This window comes from Abramis brama, assembly GCF_963993115.1.
Source record: "Abramis brama genome assembly, chromosome: 13".
In the NCBI taxonomy this organism is placed as follows: domain Eukaryota; kingdom Metazoa; phylum Chordata; class Actinopteri; order Cypriniformes; family Leuciscidae; genus Abramis; species Abramis brama.
Genome location: NC_139975.1, coordinates 10,488,521 through 10,506,368, shown reverse-complemented (window position 1 = coordinate 10,506,368; position 17,848 = coordinate 10,488,521). Strand labels below are relative to the sequence as shown.

The 17,848-nt window shown below is 37.8% G+C and overlaps 1 protein-coding gene across 1 annotated transcript in view; it reads right to left on the bottom strand.

Moving 5' to 3' along the window:
• Nucleotides 1–5,679: 5,679 nt before the first annotated feature.
• The window catches only part of rxfp1 (relaxin family peptide receptor 1), a 51,242-nt gene continuing 39,073 nt past the window's right edge, over nucleotides 5,680–17,848 (bottom strand). The window contains exons 12-18 of the mRNA XM_084133800.1: nucleotides 17,552–17,623; nucleotides 16,461–16,532; nucleotides 15,886–15,957; nucleotides 14,712–14,941; nucleotides 12,412–12,822; nucleotides 10,825–11,043; nucleotides 5,680–8,581 (exon numbers count right to left, since the gene is read on the bottom strand). Of these exons, the coding sequence (XP_083989926.1) occupies nucleotides 8,289–8,581; nucleotides 10,825–11,043; nucleotides 12,412–12,822; nucleotides 14,712–14,941; nucleotides 15,886–15,957; nucleotides 16,461–16,532; nucleotides 17,552–17,623 (1,369 nt within the window). The 3' untranslated portion in view covers nucleotides 5,680–8,288. The remainder of the gene's footprint in view (nucleotides 8,582–10,824; nucleotides 11,044–12,411; nucleotides 12,823–14,711; nucleotides 14,942–15,885; nucleotides 15,958–16,460; nucleotides 16,533–17,551; nucleotides 17,624–17,848) is intronic.

Below are 17,848 nucleotides of genomic sequence, written 5' to 3'. Positions count from 1 at the left end.
TTATTTGCATGTCAACTACACATCCTAATTTTACAGTTCTATATTTTGATATTGTGCATATCACCTGGGCATTAAACAATAGATATATCATGCTTATTTAAATGATGTTTGCAGTTGTACATAATAATAGGCTACATAATGTTCCATTTGAACTAAGATTACAATTTTAAAACATAATTTAAACATAATTTTTTCAATTTACAGGTTTCAATATTCATACTATGTTTACATATGACTCAGTAAAGCCCTGACATTCGGTACTATTTATTTAATGAATCATAACACGATCATATTATTAAACACGCTATTATTATGTTTGAGACATCAACCACTGGTCGATGACCATAATGTTTGTATAAACTGTAGGTAACAACTGGTAAAATGTACATTTAGGTCATAAAACCCGTAATATTTTCTTCTCAGCCATGTCAACAATTATCCGTGAGTGAAATCTCCTCCCATCTGTTGTCTGATTGGCCTTTCGCAAGGATTCCTGGGTAGTTAAAGTGCGTGGAGCCTGCTTCTATGCGGGCTTCGCGGAAGACCGCTTCAAGGGTACAAAGAGGGCGCTGCTGAGCACACTTCAGAGCGGTAAAATGCTGAATGGGACGGCCTACGGACTCGTAGACTCAGCGAGCACGCGCAATTCAAGTCCACGAGACCGAAAGTCCGCATGAAGTGCGCCATTTGGGACAGGGCCTATATGATATCTATGGTTAAAGGGACACCAGGCAAGTCTGAGTGTTTTTTCTCTACGAAGCTCCCCCTAGTGTCTGGTAGTAAATGCTTTCAAACACTCTGTTGTAAAAACAAACTGTTGTCCCTCCCCCCTCGCCACGAGCAACCGAGCTGAGCAGAGGAACTGGCTATTTCAAAACCAGTTATGTCTACTGAGGCAAGTAAAGCAATATTTTCTTTCCAACTGATGGCGATTTTTTTTTTTATTGTGTTGTCATGCATACTAGTATTTTTACCGGGAACGAACGATATGAACGAGGCGAACTACTGCTTTCGTGTTTGTTTGTTTTTGGGAGAGTGGACATGAGCATAAAAAAGTAGTACCGTTTACCTTTGCTTGTCTAAGAAAACATCAGAACGTTTTTTCTAGCTCGATCATGATATGTGCAACATGTTTATTGCCTATTATCAGACGCGTTGACTTAGTGACAAAATAAAAGTGTAAGTTACACAAATAAAACCGACAGAGGAACAGCCAAACAACTACAGAAATCAAACGTGTTTGCTAATGACAATGCTAACATCAAAGTTATAGTATCTAGCTTTTAGTATCTAAAAGTTCATTTCGTTGCGCAGATGAAATATAACACAAATAACATTAAATAAATAAAAAGTTTCATGTTAAATGTTGATTATTAGTCACTCAAACAACTTTATCTATACCTCAGTAAACCATGCCATGTTTGTATTTTTTTAACACTTTTTATACGTGTTTGTAGTTCTTTACCGCATCCTCCACCAAAGCGCAATGGTTTGTGGGCAATATTAGCCTAGAGGCCTTGTCCCAAATGGCCCCCTAAGCACTCGCGGTCTTCCTACAAGTCCGTACTTTCGTGACATAACGCCACTTTGACTGGCGGGAAGAAGGGCATCAAGGGCGCATACCGACCTCAAAGGGGGCGCTCGTGAGCACCCTTCTCAAACCTAAAATGACAAATGGGACACCCTATAAGGTCTCATGGACTTAATGGACACGTGCACGTGTGTGATGACGTGATGTCAATTCGAACAAAATTAGGCCAAAACAAACTTTGTTTGGAGATTGTTTTGGGAGTTCGAAACAGCTTGCCAAAGCAAACTTTCAGTCGCTGACGCTTGACGGAGGGCGTGTCTGAAGCTTGTGCTGACGCGACCGTCACCATTCACCAACAGCCAATCACATTACTTTCCGGTGTTGCATGAATGCAGTTGGCTAGCATCTGCGCTAGGGTATTTGCATAAGGCAATCTGATTGGCTGGCGCCTGCGTTGGCGCTTGAAAAGTTGAAAAATGTTCAACTTATGCCGCAAGCATCGTCAGTGATGTGAGCAATGGAAACCAAAATTCAGTTCGGCAATGTATGACGTCACCCATTCAAAGTAAATAGGCTTGTTTGAGATGCGCCTTGCCTCACCTGTAATGTAGTCGAGAGTAGGCGGCTGCAGTGAGGGGAGGAGTGAAAAAAGCGCAGGCAAGACGGACAGTTCTCTCTTCTCACAGTGGATCTGACACCTGCGAGATCAAAGATGGATATTGCGGGATTCACGCTCATGCACAGTGTTGCTAATAAACTGGATGTAATTTAAGTTCTGTTGCTTTTATATGAAAATAATTATAATGAACAAGACACCCATTTATAATTACATGCCAAAGACCTGTTTATCAATCATTTTTACTCTAATTACAGACAAGTTTTATATATTTTTTTTTTTTAAATAAATATGACAACAATCAAATAACCCATAGATAACACTGTCAGAGAGTTTGGGAATACTAAAACATAATTTATACACATAAAAACATGAGATCAGAGCTTTAAAATCAAACAGTTTAAAAGAGAACGATACATCACGGTTGTTTAAACCAATGAGCATTAAGCTGTGTCGTCAGCAAGCCGTTTCCCATCATGCTTTTGATCAGCGCAGTCGGTGGAGAGCAACTGCGCACGACTGCAGAATCCGACACGTGCGCCTTGCGCTCGCGAGTGTTTTTTGACATACGTCAGCATGACATCAGAGCCAGGCGGACCGCACCAGAGCCATAGAGAGAATTTTAGAGAGCCATTTCTCTCTATGGCTCTGGACCGCACTAGGACACATTTCTAACCGGCATGCATCTCGCGGTGATCACCGGTGATCGGTTCTGCGCAGATTTTGCTCATCTCAAACAAGCCTAATGAGAAGTGTTAAAGGGTTAGTTCACCCAAAAATGAAAAATTATGTCAGTAATTACTCACCCTCATGTTGTTCCAACCCCACAAGACTTTCGTTCATCTTCGGAACACAAATTAAAATATTTTTGATGAAATCCGAGAGCTGTCTCACTCCTTCATAGGCTGCTTGGTAATTGCATCTGCCGGCCCAGAAAGTTAGTAAAGACATTGTTAAAATAGTCCAAGTGGCTCAACCTTAAGTTTATCAAGCGACGAGAATACTTTTTGTGTGCAAAAAACCCCTAAAATAACGACTTTATTCAACTATTCATTTTCTTCCGTGAGTGAGTTCACAAGAGCGCCACAACGCCTGCGCGAGAACTGAGAGGATGACTTCGCTGGGTCTTAGAACATCACCACATCGGAAGCGCTGCACTGTCTGTTTACAAGCTTCTCCCACCTCTCAGATTTCATAAAAAAAAATATCTTAATTTGTGTTCCGAATATAAACGAAAGTCTTGTGGGGTTGGAACAACATGAGGGTGAGTAATTACTGACATAATTTTCATTTTTGGGTGAACTAACCCTTTAACGCGGACACCCTGTGTGAATGCACCTTTATAGTAGAAAACTAAGTTATACTTCTGGTGAAACGAGGAATGGAAGAAAATTAATGACAAGTGTAACGTTATTTGAAAAAGAAAAAAAAAGAAAAAAACGTTTGTTGAATTGCACTAATTAAAAAAAAAAAAAAAATGCATTGCATTAACCATGAATGCATTTTAATGCATTGCATTTTTTAGGGCTTGCATTTTCATGGGCTGAAATTCAACATGGTCGTATATTTAAGCTGTGGATATTTAAATTCAAAATATTTCACACACATTTTCATTATTTAAAATTATATAATCCATATTCACCTTTCAGACTTCATTTCCAAAAATATTTGGTCTGTTTAAAAATACAACCTATTATATTCGACAGGCAATCTTCGATACATTTTATTTCACTTTACAAATTCGCTTTTACAAATTCAGTGGGTCAAATTCGACAGAAAATTGAACATTGTACATCCGGGAACTGCAGGAATAGCAGTAGAGTACCGATTCATAATCTCCATCTGTTAGTCGGTCTCACCAGCAGGGGGTGCAAGCGGCTGTTGACGAAGACCAGAGCAATGGCTGAGAGAGTCATTCATTCAAAATTAGATTTACAGAAATTGAGCAAGCGGCAAGTATATTTGATGATTATCAAGGCCAGTACATATGTGGAAAAGCCGATAAAGACACAAGCTGTGTTTACATTTAATTCAATGTCTTCACGCCACGGTTACTTTCCCTGTGTGCATGTAATCAGCTTTCTCTACCATGAACGAGATTATAATGTTATTCCCTGATGCTGATGTACAGATCAAATTTTACATTTGAGGAATACTTAGGAATTACATCTCGGTTGTGTAATCATATTTAGCTCCTCATCAACAGCTTCAGCGATTATTATGTGACTGTGTTCGGCTGAAAGAAGAAATCCATAAGCTAATGGATAATTTTCGGTGAATTATTATATGAAGCAAAAGACCGCGGACTTCACACACAACCCAGAATAGCTCAGAAGACAACAACATACATCGTACCCTTGTATTGGTGAGTAGCTACTTTGGTGCTTTAAGATTAATGTCGAAACCCCCTGATCTTTTTGAAGATCGCACGTAATAGACGTCAAATAATATAGATTTTCACTTTTTCACTTTGTTTGCCCTAGCCTAGTGGTGGTGATGAAAAAGAGAAAATAAAGTTTTAAAGCCCTAATTATCTTTTCCGGCCAGTAGGTGGACTGTCAGTCGGCAGGTTTTAATAAACCGTTATTGATTCAAAGAGCTAATAAAGATGGGTACTATACGGTTATCCGGACCACACGTGACCACACATAAATGTACTATATGGTTAACCTAACCCTAACCAACCCTACCCAAATAGGTGTGGTCCGGATAACCGTATAGTTCCTAAAGATGTTCAGTGAAATTGATAACGTGCTTAATAACTGTGCACACTTTACTATGTGGGTTTTAGATGTATAGTTTTAAGGTCAAATGGAAAATGAAAAAATAAAATGCAATAAATGCAGGATATTGAAGTTATTGATTCAGGCACCCCCAAGAAAACAATCCTGCAGGAATTGTGGAACTGCTTGTTCTCTATTTAAGGACTTTAAATTGATTTGTTTGTGTATCTGGTTCGGTCTGCTTAGGGCTTTTAATGGACTAGCTGGCCGTGAAATTGATTGTCCCGGTTTTAAACTGTGTAAACTCTGTGAACTTCTGATAATCCAAGAATACACAGAGTGGACATTATCCCTTTGTTCCTCCTGTGGCTTTGAAAGAGAAAGATAATTAAAATGACGGACAGATGTCTCAAATTAATACATCAAGACTGCCTTGCTATATATATATATATATATATATATATATATATATATATATATATATATATATATATATATTAAAATTAATTAATGTTATAGGGCATTTGTGTTTTTGTATTACTAGAAACAGTGATGATTAGTGAAGCGCAGAATGTATGTAGGAGAAAGAATGTATGTAGGCTGTTAAAAATCGAGATATCACCATTGGAATGAGTGAATCACATCCTTATAATGTCATACTTCTTGACACCCAGTACATTCTCCCACCTGTGAATCATTACCGAAAGGTGAGTTTTGCACGAGGCTATATATAACAGCTTCATCACTGACAAACACTTTCTGATATAGTGAGTTGAGGAAGCATTGCAATCGAACAGTGAAATGCCAGGAATGTTTATTATTATTATTTTATTTGTCATCTTTACATTCATAAAATGAAAGGTAGTCTCTTATGAAATACTTGTCACAAAAACAGGACTTTCTCGAGGGAAACATGAAAATATCCTCTTCATTTGGTGGGTTGGTAATATCAGAAAACAATATTTGTAAATTTCAGATGTAAATTATACACTTCCACATGTAAGAGAGGAGCACTGAGTCTCACTAATGGTGTTTTATTAATAATTAGTATTCCCAAAGTCATCCAACATAAAACCCTTAAGTCCATGAACTGCTCAGAGGTCTTAATTGTATCAATCAAATAGCATCTGGGTTACTCACTAAAACATGTCAGGTCATATTTCACATATTCATATTTTTACAATTAAAATCTGCATCATTAAATACAATACACTAAATACTATAATTTTGAACACTTTACTATTTAAATCAAATATATTGTTTTTTGCATTATAGTAATTACAATTAGATTTTTTTTTTTTTTTTTTTGCTTTATGGTAATGAGAATTTGGGCAGAAAATGTGTTTAAATGGCACAGTGCAAAATTATAAAAAATTATTTAATGTCCTAAATATGGCTTTATTGTATTTTCATAAAACAAAATATAATTTATTATTTCTTTATTTCAATTTTTGGGTTGAAATATAGCCTGAAATATAACCTCTTGACGTGAAATTCATCCCACTACATCTTTATGTATAACTCCCTGAATGAAGATGGCATTGTGCGTGCAGGCAGAAAGTTTCAGATTAAAATACTAAAATAAGGATGACCAAATATAATGCATGGGTTTCTATTTGTAAAGTGAGTTATTTCAATAAAATCTGTGAACTAGACCTTCTAATGATCCAAGAATACAAACAAGGGTAACAGATTTGCTATTATCACTTTGTTCCTCCAGTGGCTTTGAAAGAGAAAGACAATTAAAATGACTGACAGATGTCTCTAATTAAAACACCCGGACTGCCTTTGCACCTCACAGTATAAGTAATGATATGTCCTATGGAAACCAAGGAGCTCCTACATCTTTGGCTAGATAAAAATAATTCTATACAATATATATTTACATTTTGTACAAAAAGCAGCAGTCATTTACATGCTACACACATTTTCAGATGGACAAGAAACACGTTTTAAACACTGAATAGCTGCACACCACATTGAAAAGACAAGATGTCAATCAATACAACAGACAGGGGCAAAAGTCGAATGTATAACACAGGCTGATGGTAAAACACTAAGTAAACACTTTTATTAATCAGCCATGTCTTTTAAGACCCTGCATGAGTCACTACTTGTAAACAAACTGATTAAGCCTTATCAATGGCTTATCAATACAATACAATCAGATGAATTGTGCTGTTATGTCCCTGTTGAAAAGATCCGCTTTGCTGGCATGTTGTATTTTGGATGCTGGTGTGCTGATGCTGTCATCGTTTACTAACCTCCATGTTGTTACAAACTTATACGATGTTCTTGCTTTTCAGCTGTTTTTGTCTATACAATGAAAGTCAGTAGGGTCCAAAAGTTTCAGCACTCCAGTGGTTTTATCCAAGGTGCTTCTTTTAAATCCTTTTTTGAGCTTAAAAAACTTTCATACAATCCATTTTAATTTAGTTAAAAAGTTAGCAATCAAGTTTTGTTGTCATTTTAATAGTTATTAATATAATATCTAAATAGTTTTGAAGAAAAAAAAACCCTTTTGATTAATTTTCTTTCCATTTTAGTTATTTTAGTACATCAAGATGAGCTAAATGATGATGAGAAATTTTGAATTGGAAACGATCTGAAATCAGCTTAATTTTTGTTGTATTTTATTCAGTTAATGTTTATCTTATTTCAAGTCAAGTCAAGTCAAGTCATCTTCATTTATATAGCGCTTTTAACAATGTAGATTGTTCCAAAGCGGCTTTACATTGATAATAAGAAAATAAAGTAACAGAGATTGTTTTGGCTTTATAGCAGCTCTAGAATAAAGTTATTGTCCAGCTAAAGTTACTGGTCGCAACGATCATTAGTTATTAACTTAGGGGCCGCTAACACAACACCGTTTTAACAGAAAACTCTTAAGTTCTTTCTGCGCAAACTTTCAAAAACGTGAACCTGTGAGAACGCTGATGGCGTGCACATGTGTATTACGAGTTCAGTCTATAGGTATGCGTACAAAACATTGTTACAAAATCAAGTAACAAATGTTTTTTTTTATAGGCTTATAAAAGCCCTGTTTTGGACCCAAATGACATTCATTGTATGGACAAAAACACACAAAATATTCTTTTGTGTTCTGCAGAAGAAAGAAAATCAAACGAGTTGGAATGACATGAGGCTGAGTAAATGATGCCTTTGACCAGCAGTTCTCCCTTGATAAACCAGCTAGACCAGCACAAACCAGCAGCGGTTGCAAACATCTTGCTCTCTGTCTTCGTCTCTTTTTGTCATTAACACACACACACACACACACACACGCACACGCAGTGCATCATTATTATCTTTGCATGGAGACATCCACAAACATACAACATTTTTTTTTTATAAATGTATGTGCTGTCGGATGCAGATGGCAGGACCATATCAGACCACCTCATGTCCCGTTCGGCCCCTACACGTGAAGTAACTGGGTGGTCCCGGAGTTGTGTGACACTTCAGACGGATGTGCCAGGTAGTCCGGGGAGCAAAGGGTTTGGCTGTTTTCCTGCAGAGGCCACATTTCCTGCCAGGTAAAGGAAGGTAGATGAGGCGGATGGCTGCTGAGCAGGGGTCTCCTCTGCCTGTAGTTGGACCACACCTGAAGCAGTGTCTCTTTAAAGGGCCGTGTGGTCAGCGTGTACAAGATGGGGTTCAGAGCGCTGTTGATCGGCAGAATGAAGATGACGACCCACGAGCTGATGGTTCCTGCAGAGGGTTCAATTCAGAAGAGTAATGGGGAGGAAAATTATGCATTGAGTGTTGAAATCTCATGTCATTTTTTTTGCTGATTGCTTTTCTTTGAAAAATCCTTTTCAACAAGGCAGTCCACTTCTCAACTGGCTATGAATTATGTCTGGAAATATAATTCAAAGAGAGATGGGAACAAAAACTATAATATTCCACTGAAATGTCCTAGAAGTAATCATAGTGAAACACAGTGTCATTTGCCCAGCCGTTGTTGAATATTATGTGAATGAAAAGAGCATTATATGTATTTGAAAATCGAACATACTTTGAAGGCAAAGTTCATCCAAACAAAAAATAAAAATAATCTGTCATTATTTATCCTCATGCAGTTCAAAATCAGTAGGATGTGTTCACACACAAATTAAGCTTTTTCCCCGTTGTTGTTTAATTCACGGGAGCAGACACCAGTTATTTTTGCTGTTTTGCCGTCTAATCTACCAGTTAGCTCCGCTGGTTGCTAAGCGTATGGGGCTCTGGATACGTCACCCCGTGTATTGTTGTGATTGGTCATAGTGTTGTTATCCAATTCCGTGCAGTGAGATTTTCAGATGCATGCTTGGTGCCGGCCCTCGAGTTGGGCGATTTTCATTACTCAATGCCAGACCCTTAATCTTTCGGATTTGGGTCTGGATTTCCAGGCTATAAAGGCATAGGGATACATTCACAACTTGATTCATCGGCTTTTACGGCATATATTTAGAGTATGTGCGTAGCCTTCATGGTATTTTGACCAGCTGAAAACTCGTGAAGAGCTTATAAAATCAAAATAAGAGTCAAGAGTCAAAACAGTGGCAGGAATCCCTCCGTCACACACTTAAACGAAGATCTGCTGTGAGGAGATGCAGATCTGATGCCTGTATTGAACTATGATGGGCAACATCACGACTATGACGAGAAAAAAACAGGTATGCTGGAGCATTCTGTCCTTTTTATGGTCGCATATTGTTTTTTGTCTTTGGTCCGTGTTGCGTTCATATTTAATTCGAAACGCACTAGAATTGGTTTGGAAGTGGACAGAGACCCATCTTTTCAGCGGTCTCGGTTCACTTGTTCGGATGGCAGCGTTCACACTTATTCAAATGAACTGCACTAACAGAGCATTAGCAACAGGGTTTGTTTTAATCAAACCAAACCTGCCAAGTGTGAACACTTCCTTTCTTTCTTCAGTAGCACACAAAAGGTGAATATTTAAAGAAATAAATCAACAAAAGTCTTCTAAAGACATATGACGGCTTTGTACGGGGAACCGATATTCTGATATTCAAGTCATTCATGAAAGAAGTAGCCAGCAGCCATATCACCTTGTAGGCCAAGACTGGTTGCCCACTGAAGCTAAGCCGGGCTGAGCCTGGTCAGTACCTGGATGGGAGACCTCCTGAGAAAACCAGGTTGCTGCTGGAAGAGGTGTTAGTGAGGCCAGCAGGGGGTGCTCACCCTGTGTTCTGTGTGGGTCCTAACGCCCCAGTAAAGTGATGGGGACACTATACTGTAACAAGCACCGTCCTTCGGATGAGACGTTAAACCGAGGCCCTGACTCTCTGTGGTCATTAAAAATACCACGATGTCCTTCGAAAGATTAGGGGTGTGACCCTGGCCAAATTTGCCTATTGGCCTTTGTCCAATTAATGGATAATTGGCTTCATCACTCATCACAAAATCTGTGTGAATGTTTTATTCATTCAGTTTTAGCAGGTATTCACTAAGGAGGATCAATGAATGACAACTTTTTTTGGAGTTTCTCATACAAATCTATAATATCACTTCAGATTGGAATATAGTCATATGAACTGTTTATGACAGTTTTATGCTTTTGCATCATCTTTGAAGCTTCAAATCTCCAGCCATCGTTCATTGTAATTATATGCAAAATAAAATGATTCATAATGTCCCGTTTTGTGTTCCATGGAAGAAAGAAATGCATACAGGTCTGTAACAACATGAGGGAGAGCACTGTACAAAGATTATGAAAGAATTTTTCCGGATTTTAAGGTCAAGTAAAAGTTTTGCATGTCCTTTCTGTTACTTGCACATGTTTGGACCCCTTTAACCTTTTCAATACTTATAGACACTGATGTTAAATGAAAGAGCATAATGAATAAAAAAAAGCTGTAAAAAGTTTCTGCTTTGGCTCAATTTTAGACTTATCCTTGAAAAAAAATCGATGGCCCTGAAGACTTTAAATGGCCTCGTGAGGCACTTACCTGGGATTTCGACCTCCATTAGTGAAAGAATCTTGAGGATGAAAATGGGAATCCAGCACAGCGAATCGGTGATGACAATGGAGAAGAAGCGTTTGGCAATGGTCAGCTCTTTCTTAATGTGGTTGGTGTATTTGGTCGTCTGTGTTCCTGTTCTCTGGATATTGTAAAACATGCTTCCATAAGAGAGAACGATGATGAGAAAAGCCACCAGATTGAGACCTATTTGGAAACAGGATATGTTTTTGACATGACGTATAACAGTGAAAATTGTTCATCAATGTGAAGGATGACCTCAATACAAAACATAAGCACCACAACAATACCCTTTAAACACCTATCAGGTCAAAAAAGATTAAGTTATTGTTAAAATGAATGGACTTGCTGGACCCCACCACATTTCTTCAATGATCTCTCAATAACGTCTGTTCCCTACTGTCCTTTCTTCCAATCTAAATTTAGACCTTTCGATATGACCTCTATCATACAAACAAATTAAGCACTCACAGAGAGAACAATTTCCCAACCAGGAACAAAAGAGTCCAACAACTCTGACTGCTGTTAAAACAGGAAAGCTAGTAAAAAAAGAAGTAAATGTTTGAAGAGGGAATCATTGAGCCACAAACCAAAACGTACATAAACCAAACCAACCAGCTCTGAGATTAATAACAACATTATAAACCAAAGCCAAAAAGTAGCCTATTTGGGGGGGGGGGGGGGGGATCAGGAAAAAGGGTTTGATGTAATTTTCTCCAACTGCCAGCACTGTCTTTCTCCAACTGTAAATTATGTATTCAAATAAAATAAATATAAAACATGATTTAATTTTTTTGATTGATTTTAAATATGAATATTTTGAAATAAATAAATCAAAGCAACATATTAGAAGGATTTCTGAGCAATCATGTGGCACTGAAGACTCGGGTAATGGCTGCTGAAATAAATTAGGCCTACATTTTAAAATATATTAAAGGTAGGGTAGGCAATTTTTTTTATACTGGTTGAAACTCTCTTCACATCCTGATAGCAATCAATAATAGAAGTGGTACGAATGCAATGATACAATGTCCTTCTTTCCTGTCAAACATGTATTTCCATACCTCTGTAAGTTGTTTACGTTCATTATTATTGTAATGTTATTTACTTTGAGACATGAGGTAATTTAACGGCGTCTCTCATGACGCTTTGTAGACTCTGCTGTGTGTGTTCCTATGTTTTGAAGGAGGCGTGGCTTTGGAGACGCTCTGAAGGGAGGGTGGGATCTCTCCGCGGTTGCCTACCCTACCTTTAAAATAGAAAACAGTTATTTTAAATTTAATAATATTGCACAATATTAGTGTTTATTCGTTTTGATCAAATTAATAAATATCCTGAAATATGTACACAAACAGATTTTTTTAAGTTGAAATTTTTTACTTTCTGTTGATTAATAACCTCAGAGCTCATGGTAGGTTTGTCTTAAAAGATATATACACAGAATCGTTAAAAATCAATTATTCTGTGGAGAAAATGCATGAGATTTTTACTACCAGAACCTGACAGTTGTCCAAAAGAACATATTTTCAACAAAATTAAGGGACTCTCACGTACCCAGAAAGATCACAATGGAGTAGATTTGGGCTCCGAGAGTCTCTGGCTGCTCAGAGTGCAGAGGGAAACAAACGCCATTGGTTCCATAGAAGTTTTTAAAAACCCCTTTAAAGACCAGTGGCAGGAAAGCAATAACAAAGCCCAAAATCCAGATGACCACCAAAATGGTAACAGTGCGTCTGCGGCCAGGGGTCAGGTACCGGAATGGGTAGACAATGCAGATGTATTTCTCCAGGGTGAGGTATGTGAGGAGCAGCACTGACACCTCTGTTGACAGCATGGCTAGAGATCCAATCACCTGACAGGGTACACTATCCATCCAGGCCTGAGCGTGACGGTTATACTCGCCTCTGAACTTTAGGTCATAGGCGCCAATCATGAAGAGGTAGACACCCATCAGACCATCTGCACCTGTGTAGCACAGAACAGAGAATGAACTTGTAAGCTAGACAAATACGGATGAGGTTAACACATCATTTTTATGAGTTACTTATGTATTTTACATTTCAAGAAATACAGCTTTTGTTTGTTTTTTGACAAAACAAAGTTTTCTTTTTAGCAGCACATGTTGCATCAACCAAGAACAATGTATAATAAAAATTTGATGAAATCCGACAGCAGCCTGAACATCAAGAAGCCTTTATTACCAATCTGCCACTTTCCACATCTGACTGAATAATGATGGCTAATAAAACTGGGTCACAGCATTTTCAAACCGGCAAGTCTTGTGGGATGTTCCAGGTATACAGTGGTTAGCACCTACCAAAAGTGGACAACCAGTGAACCAGCATCAGGATCATGGGCGTCCAAGGCTCATTGATGCACATGCGGAGCACAGGCTCACCTGTCTGGTCCGATCACACAGAAGAGCTACTGTAGCTCAAATGGCTGAAAAACGTAATACTGCCTATAATAGAATGGTGTAAGAACACACAGTGCATCACAGTTTGCCATGTATGGTCAGAGTGCCCATAATGACCCCTGTCCACAGCCGAAAGCGCCTATAATGCGCAAGAATGGTGTTGCCTTGGCCTCCAAATTCCCCAGATCTCAATCCGATTGAGCATCTATGATATGTGTTGAATCAACAAATCCGATCCATGGAGGCCCCACCTCACAACTTGTAGGACTCTTCCACTAATGTCATGGTGCTAGAATCCCACAGGATGCCTTCAGGGGTCCCGTGGCCTGTTTTGGCAGCACAAGGGAGACCTACACGATATTAGTCAGGTGGTTTTTAAGATTGTGGCTGATCAGTGTATGTTAGTAGGTGAATGTAAAAAAGGAATGAATTATAAATGTAAAAAAACCCTGTAAATGTTGCTACATCTACGTGTTGTCATCTACACTTCAAAGTGAACACTCTGAACAATTGATTTCCATGTATTTTGAATTAGGCTACACACTCATCTGAATTGCCCATGGCAGTGCTCTCTGGAGCATACAGATGCCCAGTGCACAACTTTGATATCCTCTTATTTAGCCCATATCAAAGGACAGAAATTAAATAACTGCTTTTCTTTTCATGGCACGCTATTTCCTATGGGAGAAGGCTATAGTGTGTGCAGTATGAATTAGGAAAGTTTTAATGAAACACAGCATTTGCTTCATCCATCAGTGGTCAGTTTGTATGGGTGGCCTCATGGGTGCGATAAAAAGTGAGACGTGGTGGTACTTCAGTCAAAAGTGAACACTGTCGGGTAAAAGCAGACTCTGAATGCTGTTGACCAGCTATAAGCTGCCCTCATGCTATCAGCCTGTTTGCCTCTAAAAAGCACCATTGACTTTTTTTTCTCATCTGAATGAGAAATCTTGAATCACACACAGAACTTTTACGTTAATCCATGTCAGGCTGAACAGTATTTTATGGAAGCTTGTTTCCGCCACGGAATAAAATAAAAAAGGTAATTGTAACTTTTTATCTCACTATTCTGATATTTTTCTCAATTTATTTTGCAATTCAGATTTTAGAACTCACAACTGCATGTTTATTTCTCACAATTCTGGGGAAAAAAATTCTCACAATTCTGACTTTATTTCTCGCAATTTTGAGTTTATTATTACTTCTATTACTTATTTATGACAATTTTGTGAACTTTGCAATTACCTTTTTTATTTTTTATTCCGAGGTGGGATCAAGCTTCCATAGTATTTAGATTTTTTTTTTAAACACCAAAAAAGAAAGTTGCATGAGACTAATTATGTGTGAAATTGCTTTTGCTAGGAGATGATGAGCAGTGCACTGCAACCTTAAACTCCGTTTAAAATGACACTGCATGATATTTTATATCAAATCTTACAGCATAAAGAGATGATGCACATGGCGTGGAGCTTGTTCTCCGAGCGAATGTAGGATCGCATGCAGATCACAAAGATGTTGCCGAAGCATGTCGTTGCCGAGACAACCCAGACAAAGACACGCAGCACGATGTTTGCCAAAAGGTCCTCGAAAGATGAGATGCCATCAGTGTTGGGCTTGCAGCTGCGGACGTGAGGCGCATAGCCACAGTACTGAAACTTTTTAAAGTAGCTGAAAAGAAAGAAGCACAAATGACAAACATAATCAGATCATCATTAAGCTCCTGTCACGACATAGCTACGAATATTGATTCATTTATGCTCAAATAATGTCAAGTCTGAATCCATCCATCCATCGAATTTAAGAGATAAAAGATCATTTTAACAGTAAAAAAAAATCTATCTATCTATCTATAGCGTTTTGCTGTCAACCAGCCTGTCCTTGCTGAGAAAGGTTTTTATAAAGGGGAAGACAAAAGACGAGAGAAGAGTATCACACTGAACAGAACTGATATAGAAACAAAAAGCAAGTCTTGAGTTGAATTTCACAGTCAACTAAAAAAGCACGAGAGGAAGCATTATAAATTACTTGAGAAATTCATAGTGTTCTCATTTTTCACAGTGTAATTTATATACTGCAAGATGTGCAAGGCAGAAAGACACAACACTGGGTCTTCAAGTAGCTGAAAAGATTGACAAGGGAATTGCAAACACTCCAATATATATTCCAAACACCCTAGAATATTTTTTTTCACATCTTCAGGTGATACATCGTAATCACTCCCAATTACTACACCAGGCCATGGGAGAAAATGATTACCATGAATAATTAATAGAATACAAAATATTAGAGTCAATTTCTGGGATGAGAACTAAAGAGTTTGTCTTTATCTTTTTTTAATGAGGATATTCCAGACATTACAAAACATCTGCATTCGATCTCCACAATCTGCCATCGTTTGTTTAATATTTTAAAGTACGAATAATTATAGAGATGTTCAGTTGTCAGGCATTTCAATCAGAATATCCTGAACATCAATCTCAACACTTTATTTAAACATTAAAAACCGACTCATTCTCAATAACTTCAGAAAATAGAGATTTCAATCAAGTTGAAACTGAGCAAGCAGAATCTAAAGCATTTTGATATTAAAACTTTCAAAAAGCAGCACTCACATGTGAGTCAGGTTCTTGAGAGGTTCAAACATCCTTCTGTGGATGTTCCCAATTTCGATTCCCTCAATGCTCCTGTGACACAAAAAGCTTTCTCTCAGGGTTCACTCTTTAGAAAACCACCATCATTTGCATTTCAGTATTCACACCTCTTTTTCCTACAACTATGCAGTTTTGTGCCCAAGATGCTATCTGGAAGCCTTTGAAGCATGACCTAAAAGCAGATCGTTTTTGTGCTGTTGAGTAGAGACGAAGGCAATGTTCACTGTGTGAAGTTTGGGTAAGACCATTGTACTGTGCTGAAAGGGGCCCGCAAACAGCACATTATTATAATTGCAAGGTTTTCCTGTGGTGTCTCATGTGAATGTGCCTTTTTTTTTAAAAATAAATAAATAAACCAGAGAGGTATAAAAGGGGGAGAGGGCTTGTGTGTGTCTTAGTTTAGTCAATATTCGCTGTGGAAAGTTACAAAATGGATAACATCACTTGCAGCATCTTTAAAACATACTTCAGACTTCCTCTATTTCAGCTTAAAAACCTTACAGTTCATCATTATAGAAAAATATAAGAAGACTTACAGTGACTTTAACTTATGCAGCTTGTCAAAGTGGTCCACTTGCAGGTCCATGATAGGGTTATATGAAATATTCCTACAGACAAATAAAAGGCAAGAGTCAACTGAAAAATCACTAAATATAATATCAAATGTCATGCAAAAGCCAATTCACACTGCATTGACAGACGGCAACAGACACTTCGTCAGGTTTTGACGGATCAGTGTGTTACCCCTGTCGGTGTCTTTTGGTGTTGGTCGGTTCTCATTTTTGCCGACTGAACATGTTGAATATGTGTTTGTTGGGTCTTGGAATGTCTGAGAAGTGATGTCTGTAATCTGGTGACTGTCGGCATTGGCCGGTGTCTGTCGGTGGAATGTGAATTGGCCTTAAAACAATCATTTTTGGGCGACAACTCTGGTTAAATTAATGGTGCATCTTCGTGTTTGATGATAAACTGTCAAATTTCTTGAATATAGCCAAACAACACAACACAAAAACTACCCAAAATATGCTTTGTTACTGTATTATTGTATTTATTTAAAAATAAATAAATAAATTAAAAAGCATACACTGACGTTCAAAAGTTTGGGGTCAGTAAGATTTTCTAATGCTTCTGAAAGCACCTCGTATGCTCTTAAAGCCAATCAAATGCTCACCAAGGCTGCATTTATTTGATCAAAAATACAGTAAAAACAGTAATATTTTGAAATATTATTACAATTATTTGTGAAATATATTTTCTATTTTAATATTGTTTAAAATGTCATTTATTCCTGTGACGCCATCATTACTCCCGTCTTTAGTGTCACATGATCCTTCAGAAATTCTTCTGATATGCTGATTTGTTGCATGACTTACGTTTCATAAATGGTTAATAGATGATCCTACAAAATGTTAATATAATCCTAAAAAAAAAAAGATACATGCTATTCCATTAGTCTTTAACTGGGAAACGTATGGACATCAAATGATACTGGGGCACTTTATATTGGAATAAAAAAAATAAAAAAACAGTTTTGCTTCCTCTTTGCAGAAGCTCATCACATGCCCCTGCCGTCCAGCCATTAGAACCAGTTTGGGGTTTGCAATGTGCATCTTAATGGAAGACTCACAGCTGAAGCAGGTCTCCAAGATTGACAAAAAGATCAGGAGGGATTGCTTTAATTCTGTTATTGGACAAATCCCTGTGGAGAGAGAAAATATTAGTGCCTTTTGCATTCAAATAGGCATCTGTTGACAGAATTGATGAGCAAGACAGTCTGATGCCAAACTATTTGAGGACTGATGTCACATATAACTAGTCGAGCTGGATGGGAGTTGGACCAACCCGGACTTTAAAATTGATAAGGAAATCCATTTTTGCTTAGCTTCTCAAAAATAGCACAGAAATGGGTCACGAGTAAACTCCA